Source organism: Miniopterus natalensis, chromosome 18 (genome assembly GCF_054644295.1).
Source record: "Miniopterus natalensis isolate mMinNat1 chromosome 18, mMinNat1.hap1, whole genome shotgun sequence".
In the NCBI taxonomy this organism is placed as follows: Eukaryota; Metazoa; Chordata; class Mammalia; order Chiroptera; family Miniopteridae; genus Miniopterus; species Miniopterus natalensis.
In genome coordinates this window covers 8,167,136-8,192,149 of record NC_142098.1, presented here as the reverse complement: position 1 = coordinate 8,192,149, position 25,014 = coordinate 8,167,136, and the positions used below count along the sequence as shown (strand labels likewise).

The 25,014-nt window shown below is 37.6% G+C and overlaps 1 protein-coding gene across 1 annotated transcript in view; it reads left to right on the top strand.

The window, feature by feature from the left end:
- The window catches only part of RPGRIP1L (RPGRIP1 like), an 85,020-nt gene that overhangs the window by 6,974 nt on the left and 53,032 nt on the right, over positions 1 to 25,014 (top strand). Inside the window, exons 4-10 of the mRNA XM_016221053.2 lie at positions 642 to 940; positions 3,659 to 3,752; positions 5,014 to 5,157; positions 15,010 to 15,115; positions 16,417 to 16,563; positions 18,118 to 18,191; positions 24,552 to 24,691. Of these exons, the coding sequence (XP_016076539.2) occupies positions 642 to 940; positions 3,659 to 3,752; positions 5,014 to 5,157; positions 15,010 to 15,115; positions 16,417 to 16,563; positions 18,118 to 18,191; positions 24,552 to 24,691 (1,004 nt within the window). The remainder of the gene's footprint in view (positions 1 to 641; positions 941 to 3,658; positions 3,753 to 5,013; positions 5,158 to 15,009; positions 15,116 to 16,416; positions 16,564 to 18,117; positions 18,192 to 24,551; positions 24,692 to 25,014) is intronic.

Genomic DNA, 25,014 nt, shown 5'->3' with positions numbered 1-25,014 from the left:
ATGTCTAAACCTAAAGGTAGCATTAAAATCATACATTTTGCATCTAATTATTTTCTACCATTACATGCATGTTTCTTGAGCACTAAGCAACATTTAATGGCGCAGTTTGGTTTCTTTTGAATGTTTCATTAGGCTTTTTATATGTGTGTATCTATGCATTCTAACGCTTTTATATTTGTAGTACGTCTTAATCCTAGAGAAACTGAAAACAATATATCACCTAAATGCTGCGTAGTCTTAACACACTTTTCAAAAGTTTTAACTGACTGTGGCCTGCAGATATAACCCACCACATCCACAATCTGTAGCTACATTTAAGTGCATACAGCATTCCTACATAAGGTCATGCGTTAAAAATTGCATTTGAGGAACATATGGAGTAAATATGTGTCCTCTCTTTACTAACCTTAAATGATAAGCCTTAGGAAACTGTTATTTGTCAGTGCTATAAAGCAGATTGTTGCCCAGTGGTTTCAATTATCATCAAAGGATTCTTCACAGGCAGTAATAGTTACATCAAAACCTGAAATTTATTATTCAGGTTCTGCACTGAAGTCTTCACAGTGATTATGTTCCTTTCAACAGAATGCATTTTATGCTGACTTCTCACATTCCTTTTCATCTTTTTATTATTTCCCTAGAATGGCCACCAAGTTAATACGGCTAGTTAATGACAAGAAAAGATATGAGCGGGTTGGTGGCGGCCCCAAGCGGCTGGGACGAGATGTGGAAATGGAAGAAATGATTGAGCAGCTACAGGAGAAAGTTCATGAGCTTGAAAGACAGAATGAAGTCCTCAAAAACAGACTAATCTCAGCGAAACAGCAACTTCAAATCCAGGGTGGCAGGCAAACTCCTTACAGTTATGTGCAATCTCGCGTAAACACTGGGCGCAGAAAAGTAAATGAAAGCTCAGGCTCCCAGGAATGCCCCCGGAAAGGTAAAACAAGGCTTCCATAAATCCTAAACTGAAGTCTTTTAATAGGTTATTTTACACACAACACAGAGTTTTATTTCTGTAATCAGGTTTTTAAGTTTCTTTAGAAAGAGAAAAATTGTTTTTGGACTTGCTTTTTGATAAAATCATTATTAACATGAAGATCATTTTATTTAAAAATAACTGGATCACACTCAAATTTGTTTAGTAAGACATTGAACATAACTATTCATTCTGATATGAGACATATATGAAACTACATGAAATATGAGTTCAGTTTAGCTTGAGTTGTGTGTTTTTTATTACAGAAGCAAATCGCATTTACGTAGGCAAATGGAGAAACCAGCTAGTTTGCTTATATATGATCACACTTAAGTTCTTTATCAAAAGGGTCTCTTCCATCTCCAAAAATGAGCATAGGCCAGTCACTTTTTTGATTTTGAAAATGAGTCACCTAAAAGCTACCCAGGTTACAAAGCAATTCAATTGCATAGACAAAACTCATTATAAAAAGAACCTAAATATTTCTAATAAAAATCCCAATTCTCTCCACCCACAGACAAACTGTATTTATAATGAAGCAGAAAGTCAGTAAAAATATTTTAGGCAACACATTTTTAATTTCAACTACTAGGGAAGGAAGTAAAATGTTAGCTCTAATTGATCTTCATTTGGAATACACTTCACATAAAGACCAAACATTTTTAGGGACATAAAAATTGATGTAAAGCTTGCATTTCAATTCATTGAGAAAGAAAAAAACACCATGTGAACAGAAAGGGAGAAAAATTTGTTCTATTTTTTTCTTCAAGCCAAAATGTTAACACTTTATTCCCTAGACAGAGTTCCTTTGAAGTCAGTAAGGCCTCCACACAGGCAGGAGGCAGCTGCAGGATGAAAGAGCTTGGCTACCCCTCGCTATGTGAGATTGGCAATAGACTCAATATAACCAATGTGGTCATGATGAATTACAAACCAGAAAATACATTCTGCCACTCATTAACTTCTTACATGGAAGAGAGCACTTGAACTCTCAGGGCCTGGTTTTCCCCATCTGTAAAATGGAGTGATAACACTGGATTAGAAAAATGGTTAGGAGGTGGTAGCTCCCCAATAATATATTTCACCTTTAAAAAGTCACTTGTCCTCTCTGAACCTTAGTTTGGTCATCTGTGATTGTAGATGGGCAAGCTGATCTCTAAGGTCAGCAGGGTCTTTCAGACTAACACAACACCCAAATTTTAGATAAGCATGGCAAGCTAATGTAGTACTGTGAAGTGCTGTTTAAATGGAAGAATTGGTGGGAGTTTCTCCTATAGAAAAAAAAAGCCACAGAGCAGCTGAGTCTTGAAAATATGACTACATAGCTTGAATTTCTCCTTGTGTTTACACTCAGCAGTTCAGATCTTTTTCGCAGTTTGGTACAGAGTTCAAGACATAGAAGCTGCACAAAGCATTAAATAGTGATAAATACTTTCTTAACCACTGTCTTTCTGAGTATACTTGAAGCATCACTCTCAAGGTTGATACCATAGTAACCTTATTAGACTCTTCAAGACCACCTTTGAGGCTGGAATTAGGCCAGCCTTGTCAGAAACAGTGCGGCCTGTGATGGCGGGGTGAGAGCCCCAGCAGCCCCGTGGGCCTTACCCCCACGCTGCTGTACAGGTACCATTTTCTATTTATGCCTTGTCAGGATAAAGGACAAAAGTACTGGCTCAAGGTGTGATCATTGTAATGTAGAAACAGATCTTACTGTGAAGAACAAACATTTTTATGACATGTATATGTTTTAAAATATAACCATTGCAACTACCATGAGACCGTTGTTTTAAGAAATATTTTGAATATAAATAGATTTTTCTAATTCCATTAGTGATGTTTAGTTTTTCCATGATTTATGTAGGAAATGCTTAAGAAATAGCATTACTGCCAAAATAATATAATTGGCAAATTTTAACACAGTAAACTGTTTTAATGTTTTAGGCAAAGCCTTTTCTGTTCTTTAGACTACAGCAGAAAATGGTGAAATTTTTGGAAATAACAAATAATAGTGCTATTTTTCTAATTAAAATTCTCATTTTTAAAAAGTGAACGTTTCTGAAGAGATAGAATTTTTTCTATCTCTGGGACTATGCACCATTAAAAACTAAATTGTCATATTTTATTCATCTTAAACTCTAATAATTTAATTATTCTCTAAGTGGAAACTAATTCATGTAATTAAAAGTATATCTCATTTTTAACAGTGGGACCAGGCTTATAAAATTGCATATAACTATTTTTGTAAGAAAAGTTATATTATTGGCATGGAATAAACCAAAGGACAGGAAACATTTATCAAAATACTAAAAAAAAAGTCAAGTTTTTGAAACTTTTCTCTCATACTTCAGTTTATATTGTAAAGGCCTGAATTGAGGACTGGTGCTTTCAGAAATTATTTCAGGAGTTTTAAATCTAAGTTGAATGAAATCATTTCTAGGTAATTTGTTTTCCATAGTAGAGTTTGTTAAATGGGCTATACTTGCTGCTGTGTTTGACTTAGTGCCAACTGGTGGCTGAGATCTAATAGTCCCATTGGCAGCATATTTCTAATTTTCTCTACTACAGAGCACTTATCTCTTAGTACTTAAGAAATGTTATCATGTTACACATTTCCTCATGATACCAAATCAAGGGTCCTCTTTTCTAACTTCTATAATCTTATTAATTTATTTTTAGGTATTAGATTCCAAGATATAGATGTAGATCAACCCATGCTGACAAAATGTGGCAACAGTTTACTTGAAGAAGCCAGAGGAGAAATAAGAAATTTGTATGTATTCTTTTTGTGGTCATTTTAGAACTTTGTTTATTGATCATGTTTTGTTTTTTTCTTTTATCTCTCTCTTTCCTTTATTTTAAATAAAATTGGTTTATGTACAAATAATTTGCTCCACCAAAATACAGCTAGACCTTTGTGATAAGAACATATTATTAAGCATGTTTCCATTGAAATGAGGAAAATGAACACCTGGACCGATGGCATCAATGGGAGTGTTTTCAGAAGAGTCCTCTTTATTGTAATTTCCCCCCAAAGGAATGGCATAAAGTCCATTCATTTAGAGGCAGTATTTTTATTCTCAGAAAAATTACAGGTAATTTTTTATTCCTGAAATAATTAGCCTTTTTGTGGTTAAAAAAATATTGGAGGGAGTGGCTTAAACACTTGGAGTTATCAAATACATATGGATTTCAGATTTGTTTCGCTATGATTCTACGGTACTGCATTCTTCATCATACTATGGTTTCAAAAAATTTACTCCTGCCATGTTGAGCTTACGTTTCCAGTTAATCAAAGCCTCATGGTTTCAGTGTCTGAGTCACACAAACAAAGATCAGGTTTCACCTTATCTACGGACCTTCACCTGGTCATCAGAAATTACCAGTTCTGAATGAGGAACAAAAACATGAGGCAGAGTATCATACTTTAGATAGTTGCTTAAGAATCATATAGGCTTAAAATTTTTTTTTCTGGCTATTTTACAGTGATGAGTGTACTATGAGAGAGTAGAAACTAACAGACTAGACCTTGTCTACCTGTTAGTCAGCTGAAAAGCCAGGTTCACACCAGTTTCCTGAGGCCCGTTACACTGGGATGCTGCCAGACACCTTAGAGAGAAACGCGTGCTAGAGACCACCTATTCTGTTTTGCGAATTTTTGCCACCTCTCTCTGAAGTGTTAATTTGGGTGCAACAGGGAGATCTGCATGTGAAAGAACAAAGGCATAGAAATTAGCTGAAGATGAACAGACTGGAATACATAGTAGGTGAACAATAAATACTTACCAACTGAATCTACCCACCAATCCATTGCCTAGGACATTTATCTTATAAAAAGGATATCTTGACTGTCCCTCTGCGCCTCTGGGTCATCACCGGTAATCTGCTACTATTTTCCTATGTTGCAGAGGCACTTAAGCGAATGTTTTTAACTTTTGCTTGTTCTTTCTTATGAAGAATTTTCTTTGTACTGATCTTAAATACTGTGGATATTTCCTCAAACGCCACATTCACGTGAAGGCTCTTTATTTCAGAGAAGATGTTATTCAGTCACAGAGAGGCCAGATAGAAGAGTTAGAGCAGTTGGCTGAGATCCTGAAAACTCAGTTGCGGAGAAAAGAAAATGAAATTGAGTTATCTCTTCTTCAGCTTCGAGAACAGCAGGCTACAGATCAAAGGTATGTTAAAACAGAATTATCACTTTCATAAAGTCAAAATTCATTTAAAATACTTTATGAACAAACTGAACTACCATGCGAAATAGAGACAGACTCATAGAGAGCAGGCAGACAGCTCTGTTGGAGTTGGGGGAGGGATTTGGGGGTGAGTGGAGGGATTGAGCCAAAAAGGAGAAAAAAGAGCTCGGGGGCATGGGCAGCAGTGTGGTGTTTGCAGTGGGGAGCAGGGCGGGCCGAGGTGGAGAGGGCAGGGAGAGGGTAAACGGTGACGGAGAAATAGAAAGGATGCTTCATCACGTGCCATAGAAGGGTCAGTCTGGCCTATTTAAAATCATGTTTTTACTTCACGTTGTTCACATGGGCCTTCTCTAGGCCTACTAACTGCCATCAGCAGCCCCAGTCTGAGGGCAGCGTTCCCTCGGTGCTCAGCCTTGGTGACTCCACTCATGGGCCCCATTTACCAAGACTGCAGGAAGCCTGACGCCATTTGGTTATACCTCCCAAGAAAAGTATGTGTGACAAGGACTCGGTGGCTGGCACACCTTGTGAATAAGTCCAGCCTTAAGTTTTTTTCAACCTTAAAACGTAATCAATTTCACAACGTGGTACCAGTCTCCTTCATCCCGAAAAGGCATTACCTCTCCTGGTAGTCAGAGTTTGCATCAAATGCTGCTGATTGTTACGGATGGCGGGGCCCTTCCGCGGTCTCCTTGCGGCCTCTTCGTCTCTGGCCTTTGCTCGTGTGCAGCATTTTCCATACCATCCCCATCTGTGACTGTCTGCTTCCTGGCGCCTGGCCTCTCGTCCTGTGCTTTCACTTGTGCTTCCAACAAGACTTCATGTATTCTTCCGTAAGTTCTTTTCTTTTCTTTATGACTTTTCTCTTTTTGTTTCTTTTCTTTTTTCTTTATGTTTGTCTGGGTTTTGTTTTGTTTTACCAAGCATACCCAAAAGTAAAGAGAATAGTATATTAAACCCCCATGTACCCACCATCACTCAGGTTTAACAGTCATCAGTGTGTTGCCAATCTTGTTTCATCTATCCTGTCACCTTTATTTTCTTCAATCAAACAGCCCTAACCAGATATCATGTCATCTCACCTGTAAATGCTTTAGTATATTATCTCTCTCTGATAAGGAATTTTCCTTTGACATAACCACCAGGCCATTATCACACATTACAAACCACCAGGCCATTATCACACCTAACAAAAACAGCAATTCCTCAATATTAGCCAATAACCAGTTTATAGTCAAACTTCCTTGAAGATGTCTTTCTATCATTTGTTTGAATTGGAGTCCAAATGAGGCCTGCACATTGCATTCCTTATATCTATTTTATTTCTCTCTTAATGTTGTTTTTTTAAATGAGTCCTAGATCCTCGGTTTGTTTTCCCCCTTTCCAATTTATGTGACACCATGCTTATGTGTCTAGGAACTTATTTAGAAAAACCAAGGATGATTTTCCAGCTTTTCATTTCAGGCTTGTTTAGAATTTAATCTCCTTTAACAAAGTAACCCTACATGGTAATATTTGAAAAAGCTAAGAAATGATGCATAATGTGAGACTTGTTTTTAAAAAACTAAAGTGGGATTAAAAATATATGAAAAACTTTATATTTCAGAGACTTAAAAGCTTAGTACAGAAATCAATAATTTCTGTTTCTAAAAAGTTGTATGTGAAATTAAATTATATAGTGAAATTCTATATACTTTGATGTTTATATATGCTGCTAAGTGAGGACAAAAGAAACATGTGGTTTTTTAAATATATTTTTATTGATTTTTAGAGAGGAAGAGAGAGGAATAGAGAAATAGAAATATCGATGAGAGAGAATATCATCGATGGGCTGCCTCCTGCACCCACCCTACTGGGAATCCAGCCGAAACTGAGGCATGTGCCCTGACTGGGAATCAAACCAGGGACCTCTTGGTTCCTGGGTCTGTGCTCAGTCTCTGAGACACACCAGCCTGCTGAAACATGAATGTTTTTGAGAATTGCATGTATATTAGGTGATATACTTTGAGCCCTGGTGTTGAACCAGCTTGAATACCTAGGAGTTATTCACAGTCCCTCAAGAAGAAGAACTGGTTTAGACTTAGCCTCCTTGGAAAAGCAGGCAGTGTTTCCTTGTGAGGAACCATGCTGAAGCACCAGACTCTAGCACTAAATGTGGTGATCTTAGTAAATTGCTCACAGCCATATTTAAGATTTTATCTAAACATAAAAATTCTACACTTAGGCCAAGCCCAAGCTTGGAGCCAGTTCCTATCAGCTTCACTTTCTCTTATATTTCTTAAATTCCCAAAGAATAGCATCAACACTATATTTGCTGTTCTGTCTTCCGAAGGGATTGATGGTCTAGGAACTAGAATGTTCAGTGTTAAATGAAAGGGAGATCCAAAAGTCTTTCAATCCTGGGACTAGAACAGCATAAGAAATAGTAATACACAGGTACGCACATTTCCTACTCTAAATATTGTCAGCAAGAGACATCAACATGTACACATAAAAGCGTTTACCTTAAAACTGAACTACTTGCCTGGCCAGTGTTGCTCAGTGGTTGAGCATCAACCCATGAACCAGGAGGTCACAGTTTGATTCCTGATCCGGGCACATGCCAGGCTTGAGGGCTCGATCCCCAGTAGGGGGCGTGCAGGAGGCAGCCAATCAGTGACTCTCTCTCATCATTGGTGTTTCTCTTTCTCTCTCCCTCTACCTTCCTGTCTCTGAAATCAATAAAAACATATAAAAAAAACAACTGAACTGCTGCCCTTGCCGGTGTGGCTTGGATGGTCCAGCATCATCCTGTGCGCCACAAAGGGTGCGGGTTCAATCCACAGTAGGGGGCCTGCAGGAGGCAACGAGCAATATTTCTCTTTTACATTGATGTGTGTGCGTCCCTCTCTCTAAAATCAGGAAACATATCCTTGAGTGAGGATAAATAAGAAGTAAGACAAAATAAGATTTACAGGTAAAGTCACTTCTGTTTGCCGAGGCCAAAGAAATAAACTAATGTATACCCCACCTCACTGATTTTATAAAATTGAAAATTACATGTTACTTCCTTAGAAGGAAGGGTGCCTACAGTGAATGGCATATAGTTTCTTGAAATATAGTTGTTGAAAACTGAAGAAATGACTTCAAATAAGGGGCTTCAAGTCTTTTTTTTTTCTTATATGTTTACACATAGCTCAAAGTTTTATGTGTAACAGCAGTTTAGGGGTTTTTTTTAGACTAATGGAAAACTGTTGAAAAAAATGTTGGGGAGAATATAAAACTTGGTATAATTTACTGTAGAGAAAAATTACAAAATGGAAAACATATTTGAACTTGTCTTTCACGGATACATTATTTCAGATTTGAAATTCTAGAAGTCTGATCTGGATGTTGGACTCCTTGTTCTCAGACATGAACCCAACATGGCTGTAATCTGCAGAGGACGGGGCTGGGATTCATGGCAAAGAGCCCTCTCGTAGAATATTATAGAAACTCTTCACAGTCTGTGTTTAATAGACCAGTTTGGTTTGGCATCAGCTTGACATAAACTTTTGGTTATCCAAAGCCCTTAATTGCTTTGAAGTAAAAGCCCAGTGCTGCTCCTTTTTATTAAAATTGTGTTTTTTCTTGTTATTGTGGTCTATTTTGGAAGACTGAGCTGTGATTTTTGCATATGTTCTACATAATGCCTCATTAGCAAAAAATCTTGTATCATTTACAAGTAGCCTGAATGTCTGTGTTGTTTTGAACAAAAGTCCATATTAAAATTTAAACAATATAAAAATGCACATTTTCTGCTTATTAAAAAGGCCGTCTTAAATTAAATGCACAGCAGTAACCAGTGAACATATGTACATGGACGTTAAAATCAGAATGATTTTACCTTTTATTGACTTTTGCAACTCCAAAAATATTTATACTCTTACCAAATGTGTAACTAGTTTGTACTGTTTCTTTTTTAAGTATATGTTGGGGTGCTTATCCTTTTAGTTAAAAATCATGTAAGTGCCGTAATGCCCCAGTGGAGGAAATGTCACCCGGACACGTCTCAGACTTTCGGACTGGTTGTCTTGCCTTCGGCTAAGAACGAGCGCTCAAGTCCTAAAGCAGACCTTTTGTAGCCACGCAGCGTAAGACACAGCTTGGCTCTGGGCTCCATTCCTCCTCTGTCACAGGCACAGGGTTACCTCCTGGCACTCTTAAGTTCTTCCCCAGCCTTCCATTTTGAAAAATTGCAGTCCTACAGAAAAGTTGTGAGAACAACAGTGAGAACACTCACATACCTTTCACCCCTTTGCATATCTGTGAATGACACAAGCCTCTCCTGCACTCTGCATGCTCATACACAGCCCTGCTTCCTCCCTCTCCCTCTCTCTCTTTCTCTCTCTCTCTCCCCCCACCCCTTCTCAGGTCTGAGAGTTCAGTGCATGTATCCCTCCCCTCTCTGTGCACTTCTGGGTATCTTCCAGGAACAAGGACACCCTCCTACATAACTACAGTGCAGCTGTCACATCCAGGGTGTTTAACAGTGAATGATAGAGTAGCATCATCTAATACACAGTCCGTCTTCAAACTTCCCAGTTGTCTCAGTGATGCCCTAAATAGCTGTTTTATTTTAATAGGTGTTTTTGTTTTGTTTTGCTATCTTTTGATCTACTTTCCAATCAAGGTTCATGTATTGTATTTAATTGTCATGTCTTTTAAGTTTCCTTTATTCTACAGTGGTCCCCAGTCTTTTGCAGCCCATTGATAGCTGTTTGCAGAATGTCCTTCAATTTGGATTTGTCTGATTGCCCCACCCCCTAATTTAGAGGGCACATCTGGTCCTCGGATGGAAGGGTAACTGGGGCCAGGGATAACCATGCAAACATTATTATTATACAGGGAGGTGATCTGTCATTTTTAAAAAATATATTCACCAAGCTCTTACTGTTGTTTTGAATACCTTAGAATTTGCCCAATGAAAAGTATCAGTCAAATTCCTTTTTTTTATCCCTGTGCTTTTTATTATTAATATTATGTGAGATTTTTTGCGTGATAGCAACTTGACATATTTTCTCAGCACTTTATACAAACCACAGAAGTTGTCACAATGAGTAGTAACTAATGTATTACTGCATACCTACGTGAGAGTGGAGGGAAAGCCGAAACTCAGGAACATCTCGGAGGAAGGAAGCAGCTTAGAAGACGGGGAAGAAAGTCTCTCTCAGAACTGGATTTGGGTGCTCCCGCACTTAAGGACTCTGGCCACATTCATTACTTCTCAGCCTCAGGCAGCCCCTCAACTATGAGATGGAGACTGAAATGGGCACGTGGCTTCCTACCTTTTAAACAACAGCCACTTTTACTCCTAGAAACCTTGTGTTTCTGACAGATTTTTTTCTACTAAATAAGCAGCATTAATTTATTTTTTTATTCTTTGAAGACTATATCATACCAACTATTGCTTCTGTTAATTGTAAAATAACCTGTGTTACTACTGACCAGGTAAAATTCTAACAAGAAATAAAAACCATACAAAATTTCTAGTTCACTTTTGCAACTAAATTGCCAATAAATCTAGATTTCCCTTTGGGCTTTTTGATATATTGCTATAATTCTCAGATTCCCATTACTAGTTGGAATCCATTAAACCTGAGTCCCAAAATGGCCCCAATAGAAGATGAGCCAGGGTTTGGTTTCTTCCTGTCCCCGCCAGTCCCTGGGAGTTGACCCTCCATTTTCGGGAGAGTTTGACTATGTGCGTGTAGAGAGTACTACATGACTGTCCCCTCCACTCTCTGTGGGTGTTGAGAGGAAAAAATACCACATTCTGATTTATATTTTGACCCAACACCGTAAGAAATATATGATCCAGAGGCAAATAAACATAGACAAGTGCTTCCCTCTGTGCAGTCTTAGATCAGGGAGCTTTATGAAGTTCACCTATGAACTCAAGTAGCAGTTTTGAGTGGAACCATTATTACCTTTCAAGTAGACTTTCCTCAGCTATTTTAATGAAACTGATTCCATTTCACTTACCAGCAACCTCTGTAATCCTACAGAGGGATAACTTGCTAGGGATTGTAGTCTGTGCATCTCTAACAGGAGCTGTGAATGACCTACATTTCTTTCAACAATACACTTACAGAATGTCTGCCACTGTTCACACAAAAAACTGTTGAGTTTTTTAATCCTAAGGTGGTTTTCAACTTTATCCCTCAAATTTGGTCACCCTGAAACTATTACTCAAAAAGAGCCTCTCTCTTCTATCTCACACATATTTTACTTAACTGCTTTCCAGAACCTCATAGCCTAGCTTCTGTACTCGAACACCTTCTCTTCTAAATGGCATTAAGTACTATGTTATAATATTTTTACCTCAAAAAATCAAGAGGCTCTTTATTAGCATTCACTATCCTTACTGCAGCAAGGAATGAAATGTCCCTGGGGGTTGTGAGTCGGGGTGAGGGAGTTGTGTGCCTGGGAGATGAAGCATAAGAAACTCAGCAAGCGCAGATTGTTCCTCCTCAAGATCTCATAGTAGATTCTATATCACACGGAGCCAGGGAGTTTCTCCTCTGCCCGTGAACCCGAGCTTTTGGTTTCTGGATTTATTATGGCACCAGTAGCAGGGCTGGAGTCAAGTGTTCTCAGGGCTTCCATTAGAGATTCCTTTTCAGAGTTTATTGCTCGACTGTTTCAAATTATGAGCGAAACTTGGCACATAGGTTGTTGAGCTGTGTTACTTTTTTCAACATAAAATCTAATTTATTTCAGTTTGTTTTTAATCTAGAGATGGGCCAACAACTCTTCATAGTTTTAGAAGATTTTATCATAATTTTAAATAATATGTCTACTCAAAAAAAAAGAAATGAAGCTGTATTTTCCAACTTAATTGTTCATAGTTTTTATTGAAACTCTTTGCTGAGAAATTTATTTTTACAGAGAATTTAATTGATATGCTTGCTATCTGTTTGCAGATCATTTCACCATGTGTAATGCAGCATGTATGAATTTTGGTGCAGGGCTGTCAGAGTTCATCTGAATGTTTTTACTATGCATTGTTCTTCCTGTTAGAGTGTCATTATCCTGAAGATTTGATGTTCCCATCATAGTGCATGGATCAGGCAGGCGGTCACTTAAACCACTGCTCATTAAACTAGCCCTGTCTCCTTTCTGCAAAGGCAGCCAGCCTGAGGCCTTCCTCCCGTGCACAGAGGTCTAGGGCAGGCCGATTACCAGTGAGTGACTGGCTCCCTCTTAATCTGCAGCATCCTTCTCACATTCCTCATCAGCTTTTTGTGACCTGGCCTTGCGTCTTTTCTCTCTCACTTCCACTCTTATTCTTTTACCATATTCCATCTATGTAAAAACATTGAGTTGATTATCAGGTTTGAAATGATCCTTCGCTGTACACTCTCCCGAAGGCCAGATCACATTCATCACACTGTTGATTTTAAATATGTTTTTATTGGTTTCAGAGAGAGGAAGAGAGAGGCAGAGGGAGAGGGAGAGTGAGAGAGAGAAACATCAGTGATGAGAGTCATTGATCAGCTGCCTCCTGCACGCCCCCTGCTGGCAATGGAGCCTGCAACCCGGCATGTGCGCTGACCGGAAACTGAACAGAGATCTCCCTGATCCCAGGTCGATGCTCAACCCCTGAGCCACGCCAGCCAGGCACATTGTTGATTTTATTTTGTATGTACTTTATGTCATTGACTCAGCACTGTCAGCTAGACAGGGAGTCGTCCTTCTCGTCCTTCTTGTTGTTATCACTCAAAACATCCAGTTACAAAAATGACTGTTATGTCAACAGCCCTTAAACTGACTCTTAAAAATCATTAAAGACTTGCAGGTGCTAGATTAGGTGTCCTTTCTAGCAAGCTGACTTTTTATTTAAAGTACCACATTATTATTGCTCATTTCTAAATACTTCTTATGTTGTAATTTGTGCCCACTTATTGGGCATTATTAGTAGAAAATACTAAGTCACTTTTCTTGGCAATACTTTGAAAAGTCTGAACTCCAAGGAGTTTAGGAAAATATTCAAGAAAACATCCACCAATTAAACCACGGAAAGTTTCGGAGATAGTTACTGGCCTTTGCCATACAAAGAAAATCTACAATTTACCTGTGATTTCTATGACCCTGTGTGGCTTAATGGGCTACTGGGGCTTAATTCTTTGTTAATATCATTAAGTAATAGTTATTATTTAAATATGTTTGACATATACAGGGTGTGGCAAAAGTAGATCTACAGTTGTGAGTACACGAAACAGTTTATTCTTATATAACTATTTATTATTGCATTTTTTTACATACGAACAACTATCAACCTACTTTCTCCCCACCCCGCATATCTTCTTGAAATTATTAACATCCTCAAAAATAAGACAACTGAATATATACGAGAATATCCCAAACTGTTTGAATAGCATCTGTCCTTCCGTACCAGTAAATGTCACCCACAGTCAAGGGGTCAAACCAAGCAATTTGGGGAAAACAGGTAAATCATATTTTTATTTCTAAATATGAAAAAAATATGAATATTTTTTAGACCTATAAGATCTATTTTTTTCTCCATGTTATAATTTTTTAGTAAAGATAATAACATTACCTTTAGTGAGTAAAGATAATACCCGAGGGCAATAATAGTGAGGGCACTGTCAAATGTGGGCTCAGAATTACTCGATAACATGTTTTGGACACATAATTATTTAACATTGTGTTAAGACTGTACCCTGGGCAAGATCCAGGCTCTTGAACTTGTTTATCTTCTGTGTGAGGACAACTAACTGTCCAATGCCAAAATCCAATGAATTTTCAGATATCAAAGAGGAAAATTAAGTATTTCAAGTCCTCAGCTGGTTTACAGATGTGTGAGCTTTGTAGTCCATTTTCTGGTTCCAGTAGGGCATTGTGACAATTTTTCCAATATGTGTACACTAGATAAGTTTTGGAAGCAAAATTACTTACTTTAAAATACTGAAAAAGCTTTCTGAATTGAAAATTTTTATGTTTATTTTCCATAAAAGATGAAGGCTAAACCCCAGCTTCAGAATTTTTAAGATACTTTTGAATGTAAAATGTATTAAATTAAGGAACCTTTCTCTGTCAGGAAAAGAAATGCCTTTTGAAAACGTATTCATTTAGATCGATGATTAACCTTTAATGAGATCTTCCTGTTAAATTCTACATTTGCTTTAATCTCTGTAGGAAAAATACAAACTGGTGTTGCAGCATATAGAGTTTCTATATACCCTGTGGATGTTAAATGATCTCTTACAGCTAAAGGCACATCTGCAACCTATTTAAATGCCAGCTTTGGGCATTATTAGTATAAAACGCTAAGTCACTTTTTTTGGAAATATTTTGAAAAGTTCAAACTCCAGAAGGAAACTCCAATAAACGGTAATCTTATGACACCATTTGTTTCGAAGGAGTGGTGGGAAGATGAGTGGCTGTACTGCACATTTCTCATTTAGGGAAGAGTGGTTGATAAGTCTGAAGTCTGGAGTGGAACCGTCTCTGTGCTGAAGACTGCTGTCCTTTTGCACCATCTTTCAAGACACTGTCAGATGACTTTAGATCCATATCATCAGTCACTGTGTAGGTGACACAAGTCATCACATTTGGGGCTCTCTTAAAACTCTGAGAGTCTATGAATTTATAAAGTTCCAAAATGATTACTGGTTGGTTTTAAATAATAAATGTATCCTAAGTGTATAATAAACTCAAAACCCTGGTGACTGATCTGCAAGTGTATATATTTTTTCTAGGTAACATTTCATGAAAATGGTGATTGCATCACAGATTTCTTTTGCCTTGAATTTTTTACTCTGTCTCTTTTTCTTAAACACATCGTTGAAGGTCAAACATTCGGGACAATGTAGAAATGATTAAGCTTCATAAGCAACTAGCGGAGAAAAGTGATGCTCTTTCAGTAATGGAAGGAAAATTCATCCAGCTTCAAGAGGTACTGTGGTCATTTATTTTATTATAGTGATACATACATACAAAAGTCCAAAAGTAGTGTTCAAGGTGTATATTTTTAAGTAGAATGGTCATAATACTAAAAAGTAACTTTTAAATGTTACTATTTTTATTCCCAGTTGTATATAATTTCACTTTATATATTACTTGTTATTTATAACTTAATACCTAAAGGAATGACCAGCTGGTTGAACTTTTTATAAATATCTGTGTCATCTTAAAATAATAAGTGCACTTATCATAAATCATCTCATACTGAGAAAACTTTTTCTCTCCTTTTATCGGCATTTATAGCACATAGCACTGAAGGTTTAGAGGTGTTTTCATGTATCTTCAGTTCTAAGCATTTATGAAATATTCAGGATTGACCAAAGTTATGAATAGGCCAACAGTCAGGTTTTATTAAGTTTTTCTTTGATGTGGTGTTTTGCGTTGTTTTGTCACTACCATGATCAGAAAATACTTGAGTACCCATCATGTCAATTATCAGTGTATTTATTCTAAATCTTAACTATTCAGTTTGATAGTACTTGGGACTCTTCATCCCCATAATAGTTTTAACAAGGACTGCGGCCCCACAGGAATGTGCCATCAGATGGATTTATTGGCACTGCATAATTAACATTGGTTCTGGAATTAACTCCACACACTCCAGATGAGCAGAATTTATATAAGCAGTACAGTAGTCCCCCGTGTCTGTGGCCTTGCTTTCCAGGGTTTCAGTTATCCACAGTGAGCTGCAATTCGAAAATATTAAATGGAAAACTCCAGAAATAAACATTTCATGAGTTTTGAATTGCATACCCTTCTGAGGAGTACGATGAAATATTGGGCCGTCATGCTCTGTGCTGCCTGCGACATGGATCATCCTTTTGTCCAGCAGACCTACACTCTGATGTCACCTGCCTATTAGTCACTTAGGAGCCATGCTGGTTATCGGAGAGAAAGAGACAGACCAGATTCACTTAACTTTCATTACAGTTTATTCTTATAATTGTTCTCTTTTATTAGTTATTGTTGATAGTATTTTACTGTGCCTAATTTTTAAATTAAAATAGGTACATATCCACAGGGAAAACATAATATGTCTAGGGTTTGGCACTATGCGTGGTTTCAGGCACCCACTGGAGGTCTTAGAACATGTCCCCAAGGACAAGAGGGGATACTATACTTGCTTTGAAGTATAACATGAACTTCAGGAGCACATTATTTATAGAATTGTAATCATTTATTCAAATCAGAATCCAAAAATAATTTTGAAAAGATTTTCCTTTTGGTTTTTAGAAGCAAAAAACTCTCAGGATCAGCCACGATGCCTTGATGGCAAATGGTGATGAGCTGAATGAGCAGCTTAAGGAGCAGCGTTTGAAGTGCTGCAGCCTTGAGAAGCAGTTGCATTCCATGGCATTTTCCCAGAGAAGAATCGAAGAGGTAAGTGAGCCTCCAGAGTGCTCAGCAGCCTCAGCATTAAAGCTTCTCTGTAACTAACGGTTTTGAAAAAGTAAATAGAGACATTTCCATACTACATTTATTTAAAATCTAAACTACCTACATGGCACCAAAAGCACAGCAAACTGTATTCAGCGTGTTGTGTACATGTCAAATCTGTGCCAAAACGTATTTGCAAATATACTGAGAGCCACTGTTTACATGAGAATTAAGGATCTTTGTGGGAAAAAAACATTTTGAAACAGATTACCTATGAAGCTCAACTTTCTCACTTTTAGCAGTTTATTAGTCATTTGCAATACCAAAACAAAGTTATAGGAATATATTTGTTTCTGAGAAGGATGTTATATTTTGCAATGTCAGCAGTTTTGTGAAATTATTTTTTTTCCGAGAAGTTGTTTGAAAACTCATCTTCCTATTATTGTTGCTACTCCTGTCTGCTAGCATGCACAGCCTTTGTAGTCTCTTAAGCTTGTTCTTGAAGAGAATGGAAGTGAAATAAGATGCCTACATTTTGTTCTGACCTTGGGAGAATCTTTGACTGTGTCTCATGCCAGCATCAAAAGAGGATTTTGAGTCCTGGCCAGTTTGGCTCAGTGGATTGAGTGTTGGCCCACGGACCTAAGGGTCTCAGGTTCGATCCCTGGCACAAGTCAGAGCATGTGCTGGAGGCAACCAACCGATGCGTCCTTCTCCCACCAATGTTTCTCCCTCTGTCTCTCCCCCTCTCTTCTATTCTCTCTAAAAAAATCGATGGAAAAAATATCCTTGGGTAAGAACTAACCAAAAAAAAAAAAAACACAACAAAAAAAAGAGGATTTTGAGAAGGGAAATTAATTTTAAGAGTTCTCTGATCCATGGGAAGAGGTGGTAACTACAAAATATACTGCTAAATAAATATTAAATGTAAGTACTAGAAATAAATACAGAAAGGTACATTTTAGTCATAAAGATAAAATTATTGCCCCAAATTAATTTCTAAAAATATTCACTGGGATTAAAAAAAAGGTATGCAATTTTATTTTTTCATTCACATATTTAAATGATGTGCTGCTGGCTTTTTGTAAACTCCAGGTGACATGAGAAAGTGTGTCTCCAGAGTAAATAGTGATGGGCACATTTCCTTGACCCATGAACCAAAAGAAAAGTTAATCCTTTTACTATTTTATAGGCCAATTGGAAATTAATACAAAATTAATATAATGATGGAATTCATTGGGGAGGGAAGAAAAAAAATAATATGTTTCCTCAGACTTAACAGCAAGCTTTTAACACATTCTTTATTGAGTTGTGGCACAGGTTGCCATCAAGTAGTGCCTATGTTTCTACTAAATTAAAACAGAGATATTAATTTCATGTTTACTTAACAACTAGGGGGAAATTAGTGCTAAATTAAATACAGGCAATATAAGTAGACTAGTTAGCCGCTGCAGTTCAGAAATCAAGACTGAACCATGTTAGCCTCCTCTTGTGTGTTTTTACCCCCTGTGGTTTTATGTGAGAATCACCTAATGTGTAATTTTTTTTTCATTTTAGCTGCAAGATAGAATTAATGACTTAGAAAAGGAACGGGAACTTTTAAAGGAAAACTATGATAAACTGTATAACAGGTAAATCAGGGTTCCATGTGTTCTCTCCTTCTCTTGTCTGAGATCTTTTATACCAAAGCATTGGGTGTCAGACATCTAATATTTATTAAAGAATTAGCTACCATGATTGCAAGAAATGTATATACGTTATAAAAGAAAATAAGCTTTTGGGGGCATTGTTAATAAATTCTTTATCCTGAGTGATAATCTGTAACTAAGAAAACTACCACTTTGTTACCAGTGACAACTGCTGTCGTTTATTGAACACAGACTATGAGCTACTAGGACCTGTGCTAAATACTCTATATTCATTATTGTAAATTGCTCACAATAGCCTGGAAATGTAAGCATTGTAAATGCCCATTTTGCAGACAATGAAGATAAAACAGAATTAAGTAACTTGCCCCTGTTCTTAAAGCAATGATGTAATCCAGCTTGCCTTTGAACCTCTGAAGGTCTCTCTAAGCCCTGTTTCTTCCAGTGGGCTCCCCAGCCTATGACCTGAGAGGGATTCTTTTGGTGGAGGCAAAGGTGTTCACTTATAGTTGTCTCTGTGCCGTGTAAAGAGAAACACAAGCATCTTTATCTCAAGATGAATTTTAAAGAACTGTTTCAATTTTGTATTTTATCTGCTTCATAATTAAGGTATTTAAAAAGTTAATCACTTCCACTAATGTTAGAAATAGATTTCTACTCCAGAGCTAAGTTTAGTTACATGATACAGATATATGTGTGTGTATGTATGTATTTAGTATATAATACTGATAAATGAAAATACATATTTACATGAAAGTAAATTTTATATATATTGAGATATGTATGTTAGAGCTGATATCAACAGTTGCTTCTATTGATCATATTTTGAAACATCAAAAAATAGTTGTCTAATCTACAGACATATCTTTAACTTTTTAACTGTTTTATGTTTTGTAAACTAAATTTATATTTTTAAATTAAATCATACCTAAAGAGTGTAGTGATAGGTTTTTATTCATTTTTACTTTGAAAAGAGAGCTCAGTGGTTAGAGTGTCATCCCAAGCACAGAAGGGTCTCGGGTTCGATTTCTGGTGAGGGGCACGTACCTGACTTGCAGGTTCGATCCCGGCCCTGGCCCAGGCACATGCGGGAGGCAGCTAATCGGTGTATCTCTCTCACCTCGATGTATTGATGTTTCTCTCTCTCTGTCTCCCTCCCTCCCTCCCTTTCACTCTCTCTAAAAATCAATGGAAAAAATATCTTCAGGTGAGGATTAACAATCAATCAATCAATCAGTCAGTCAGTCAATCAGTGAATCCCTTAGGAAGAGGACCATTGCCCAGCTCTCCCTCCAGGGAGCATGCTAAGTGCTTCACCTTGACCTTCCTCACTTCTAAGCCCCAAGGGCCCTTCCTTTGCCTCTGTAACTTGTTTCCTGAGCCCATTTCTTCTACAAGTTACTTCTACCTCTGGGATTTTCCAGATAAATGTTCTTTTATTTCAAAAAAAAAAAGATATCACCCTGGCCAGTGTTCTCAGTGGTTAGAGCATCAGCCCACAGACTGAAGGGTTGCAGGTTCGATTCCCAGTCAAGGGCACATACCTGGGTTTCAGGTTTGATCCCCAGCCTTTCTTGGGGAGCGTACAGGAGGCAGCCGTCACATGGATGTTTCTCTCTCACTTCCCCTCCCCCCTCACTTCTACTCTCTAAAAATCAATGGAAAAAATATCCTCCAGTGAGGATTGACAAAAAAAAAAAAGGAAGATAACATGCATCTAAATTATGGTTAGGCATCTTTCCAGTGGTACATATCATCTATGTTGTTTACCTGCGAGTGCTGATTGTCTTTGCACAGTGGCTCATTATATCGAGAGTTACAAATACCAGGTTCAGACTTCAGTCAAAATAATATCTGGGGCTCTCCAGCAAGGATAGACTGGCTAAAAATCTTTATGTAGGATTTGCCTTCAACCCCTTTCCAGATCATTTGGCCCTAGCTCTTTGTTCAGGTCCCTCTCTTCAGCCCTAATTAATTTTACCTGAAGCATTTATTATACTGCTTGTTTTATATTTCCATCTCTACAAAACAATACATAGGCTTATATTGTTTTATACCTAAGTATTTAAAACTTGGGTGTTTGAAAAATTCAATTTCAGTATACAGATCACACAACCACCGTGCTATATGGTGGAGAAAGTGTTGTCCTCATATTTCATAAATAAGGAAATTGAGACTCAAAGAAAATGAGACTCGTACAGAGTCACAAGGCATTGCTGAGACTCTGGTACAGAACTAAAACCCAATTCTTTTTATTCTAAAACTTTATTTTTTTCCCCCTGTGCTTCACTATCTCTCTGATTTTAATTGGATTGAAAAATTGTATATTAGAAAGGGAAACATTCATGGAATCACAGAACTGTCATGTGTTCAGAAATTTTTATTGATTTTATCTTCAACATCTTATAATTTCAAATAATTTAACATGGTCTTAATACAAGAAGATAAGTGCCATTTGGCCATCACTTATACGTTTTCTACTTCCTCCCAGTTAGGGGATTTACTGAACATACTTCTTTAGGATGAAAGAGCTTAGCTGGGAATAAAGCATAAATGGAATTTTGAGAAAGACATGTTTTTCTCATATTTACTTTATCACCATGAAACTTTATCTTTTCATATCAGAAGATGATCTAAGAGTGTAAATATAACTTTGAATGTTTTTTTCTTTTATGTCTTATGCTTGAGTTACATTTTTTTTTTCTTATGTTAAACAGACTTCATTATGCTGCTTACACTTGAATTTTGTGTCAGGCATATGGGAGTAAATGTGTGTAATGAGTGTCATAACATTTTGTGTCAAAAAAGAAAATCATGTCACTTAAGCGCAAAGCCCAGCAAGCATACACATAATAGTAAATAGAACTATAAAATTCTCTAATACAGTTTTTTCAAATATATGTTTTCAGAAGTTGGAGAACCTACAAAACTCAACAAAAACTCCACAAACTGCACTTATCAGCATCATTCCTAAGATTCTTTACAGCTCTTGTGTTTTGTGGCACTGTTACTCATCGCTGCCAGCAGCTAGCGCTCATCAACAGCTACACACACGCTCAGTTTGGTTAGTCATAGTGATAGCATGTTTTAAACGGAAAGCATTTGTTTGTTGTCCGAAACTGGTCCGTTTCCAAGAGAAAATGTGATTTGCAGATTGCATTCTCATCTTCTTTTTCAAATGAAACTTTGAATGTGTTTATCACTTGACATATGACGTATTAGAGAATCATCTGGTAAGGTAAATCCCTCATGTTAGTATTGGGTATGAGCCTTTTTTTACTATGTTAAAACATTTCTGATACAATGCCAAAAAGTAAGCATTGCTTTAAGAAATATCAATTTAAAAATTCAGAATAAATTTTTTGCAATTACATCTTTTTTTGGTTAGCGAGAAGCTCTGTACTGTGGAATAGTAAAGCTGTACCCATTTCTGAGGTTGGTGTAGTTTTGGGGCCATGTAATTAATGAATGCAGCGCCCTTCTCCACCATGTATATTAATAACCTGGAGAATGGAAAGCAGGTGTCATTCCCCTTGGAAGCCCTTCGCCCGCTACCACACAGCGCAGATTCAATCCACTGAGGTTGGATCCACAGAACCTGTTAAAGGTGATTTGAAGGTATTAACTCCCCGAGAGACTAATCTAATGCCTATTTTTTTAAAAAAGATTTTGTCTGATTTTTTAAGATGACATTAACCATCTTATGAATTAGGTGAATCAAGTTTTTACAGTGTGATAGTCACCTAATACCCAAACTTTAAGGAGCAATGCTGACCACCCACAGGCTCTCTGCTGCATTTCTGTGAAGTGAGCACCTGTCCCCTGCAACCTTCCAGGAATCACAAAGCTCATGTGATCAAATATGAGCACTTTGTGCTTCCCGGAAATCGAGCTGAGTATGTCTGGGCCATCCTTTCCCCTTCAATAAGTGAAATATCCTGATGTAAATATGTATTTAATTTCCATTAGGCCCTAACTAAAGTACCTATGGATTTCTTTAGGGATGATTTAGAGCTTATACTTCCCTGTCTCCTTAGGATGCCCTTGAACATTGGAATAAGTGGCATTTCTCCTGTAAAAACAAAGACCCTAGGGTAGAGATGAATTCTTCACCTCTTATTTCGATTTTATCCTGTTGTTGATCGGGGTGGGGGGGATGTTTCCAGTGTGCTAACCCACAAGCACCAGTGGCCATTCCACTGCAGATTGACACTTTATCACTCCTGCAACACAATGGAACAATGAAATGTGCACCAAGGCCAACTATGATCCCCCTCAGTTGTCACTGTAGGCAATGTACAAAGACATTTTCATGAATAAAAGGCTCTCAGGGGCTGTGCTCATATGCAGATTTAATCATGTACACAGCCTTTGCAGAGAAAATGGAGCCAGATGTGGTTCACCATTTATAGTTGCACAGATGGCTCCAAGCATAGAAGAGTACAGTGAATTCAAAAGGCATCCTCATGAAACTCCAGTGGAATGTGAGCCTAAATTTAGAGGGAAGATAGCAGTGGACTAAATTCAGATTGACTTATGCTGATTTACACTAGTATTTTGTGGGTTTGGAAAAACCAGGCTGCTAAATTGTTCTTAATTTAAACACATACAGCTTCTGATGTTTCTGCCAGATTAACTGTTGGTGATCTTTTTGCTGGTACTAATGCTATTGGAACACTACTGTTTCTAATTTTTGGCGTCTGATATAATGTATAGTTGTGCCTATTTCATCATGCTAATTTTTTTCCGGGTAGTACATGTTTTTAATAATATGAGACACACACACACACTCCAACGCACATGCATGCATATATATGTATGCACTTGGGATGTATAATTTGACCAGACACAGAAGTTACATTTGTTCTTTATTTAAAAATGAAAATGCAAAGGAATATTCTTTACTTTAGTTTTTAAAGTACATATTGTATTTGGATTTCATTTAAGTCTAGGTAATTGTACCTTTTGAAAAGTTAATTTAAAATATTGATATATTGGATCCATGCATTTTTTAAGGTTCCATATGTAAACAGAGAACATTGACAGATGAAACAGATGTCCTATTTAGAAAAACTTCTAGAATTCCATTCATTTTTAAGGTCCTGTTATTTTAAATGCAATAAAAACATTCAAAATGTAAAATGAATGCACAGTTTTCCCTTTGAAAACTATGCCTCCCAGAAAAGTATCTCCTTTGGTATAAAAACCTCAAGACTAGCTGGGAGCAACATTAAGGGCAATTTTCAATAACAACTTTCTTTTTCAGTTATTTCATCATCAGTACAAAACCAGATTTTATAAATTTTTGTTTCATCTACTGGGTTTCAAATAAGTAGAAAGGTCAAAGCTGCTGATAATTATTCAGTCATATCAAACTTCACAGATAATAGTTTTCTGCTGAAATACATACAGATCAAGATCAGTTTTTCCAAACCTGGCCATCACCTGGGAACTTTGTAAAAATAGGATTCCTGGGCCCTGGGATCTTCATTTTTAAATCTCTCCAAGTGTTCTTCTTGGAGCTGGTCTAGCATCGGTGTTTATGTGAGGCCAGCATTTGGGAACCACTGGCCTAAACAGATGTGTAGTGTATACCTCTGTAGACCATTTAGTTATTTGTCAACTAGTTCTTCCAATCTTGGTCATTTGTAGATTTTAACAATAGTTTAAACTGCTACAGTTTTATTGAGAGACAATAATTCTACCTATGTCATTCTTATCAGAGCTTTCATCCCAAATGTGTTACAAGTAAAACTTGTTCGTAAGCCTATTGCTTTTAGTTTTTTTAGGACAAAAACTGCCTTCTCACTATTTTTTTTCTTTTTCTTTTTCTTCTTAACATCAGAATTGCTGCCTTGTTGTTCAATATGCTATCACTTTGTGGCCAGTACTTTATGACTATGTTATAATCACAGACTCTTTGAAAGTTTCAGATTCTGGAATTAAAGATCAGTCCCCTTTCCCTGTAGTAAGAGGGTTTGTACGTGGGAGAGAGTAGTCCTGTCCGATGTCGATGGCTGAGGTTTGGAATTGCGGATTCCTCTGGAGCATGCACAGTATCTGAATTCCTGCACTAGTCCCACAAAAACTGCACACTGCCAACTTTTCTGACTTTAGAGCTCTAAATTAAGGCCAGTTCCTTTGCTCATCCCACAAACTCTTTCATGTTCTCTAACCGCAGCCTGAGAAAGGCGCCTTGGTCTCAACAGCAGCAGACCAGCATATGTTTACTTAATTCCTAAGACATGATGACAGTGGTCTCTGCGCCACTAAAAGCTTTTCTCTTTATTATTTTCTGTTGAAGCTGATTTCCAAGCTCTCCTTGCATGTCCCTGTGTTTTGCAGTGCCTTCAGTGCTGCCCATGAAGAGCAATGGAAGTTAAAGGAACAGCAGCTGAGAGTACAGATCGCTCAACTCGAGACGGCCCTAAAATCCGATTTAACAGACAAAACTGAAATCCTTGACAGATTAAAAACTGAAAGAGGTACATATGAAACGACTGCCGACTTGCTCGTTTCGGACCTGTGTCTGACTGTGGTACTCACTGACCAGTCGGGCGCACTGTGGTGCCTGGGCTTTGCCAGGCGCCTTGCTGAGAGGAGGCGCAGCCGGTGTCAGCAGCTGTCCGCTCGCATGAGTGGATCGGTGGCTCAGAGCTTTTCTTTCACTCAGCCTGCAGCCGAAGGAGCCATCGCTCCTCAGAGGCATTCTTACTCAGGTTCTCTTTAACGTTTCATATTGCTAAATTTTGAGCCTGCCTTCAGCAGTCAACAGGTGTTTATAGAGCAGCAGCATTTGCTAGGCACT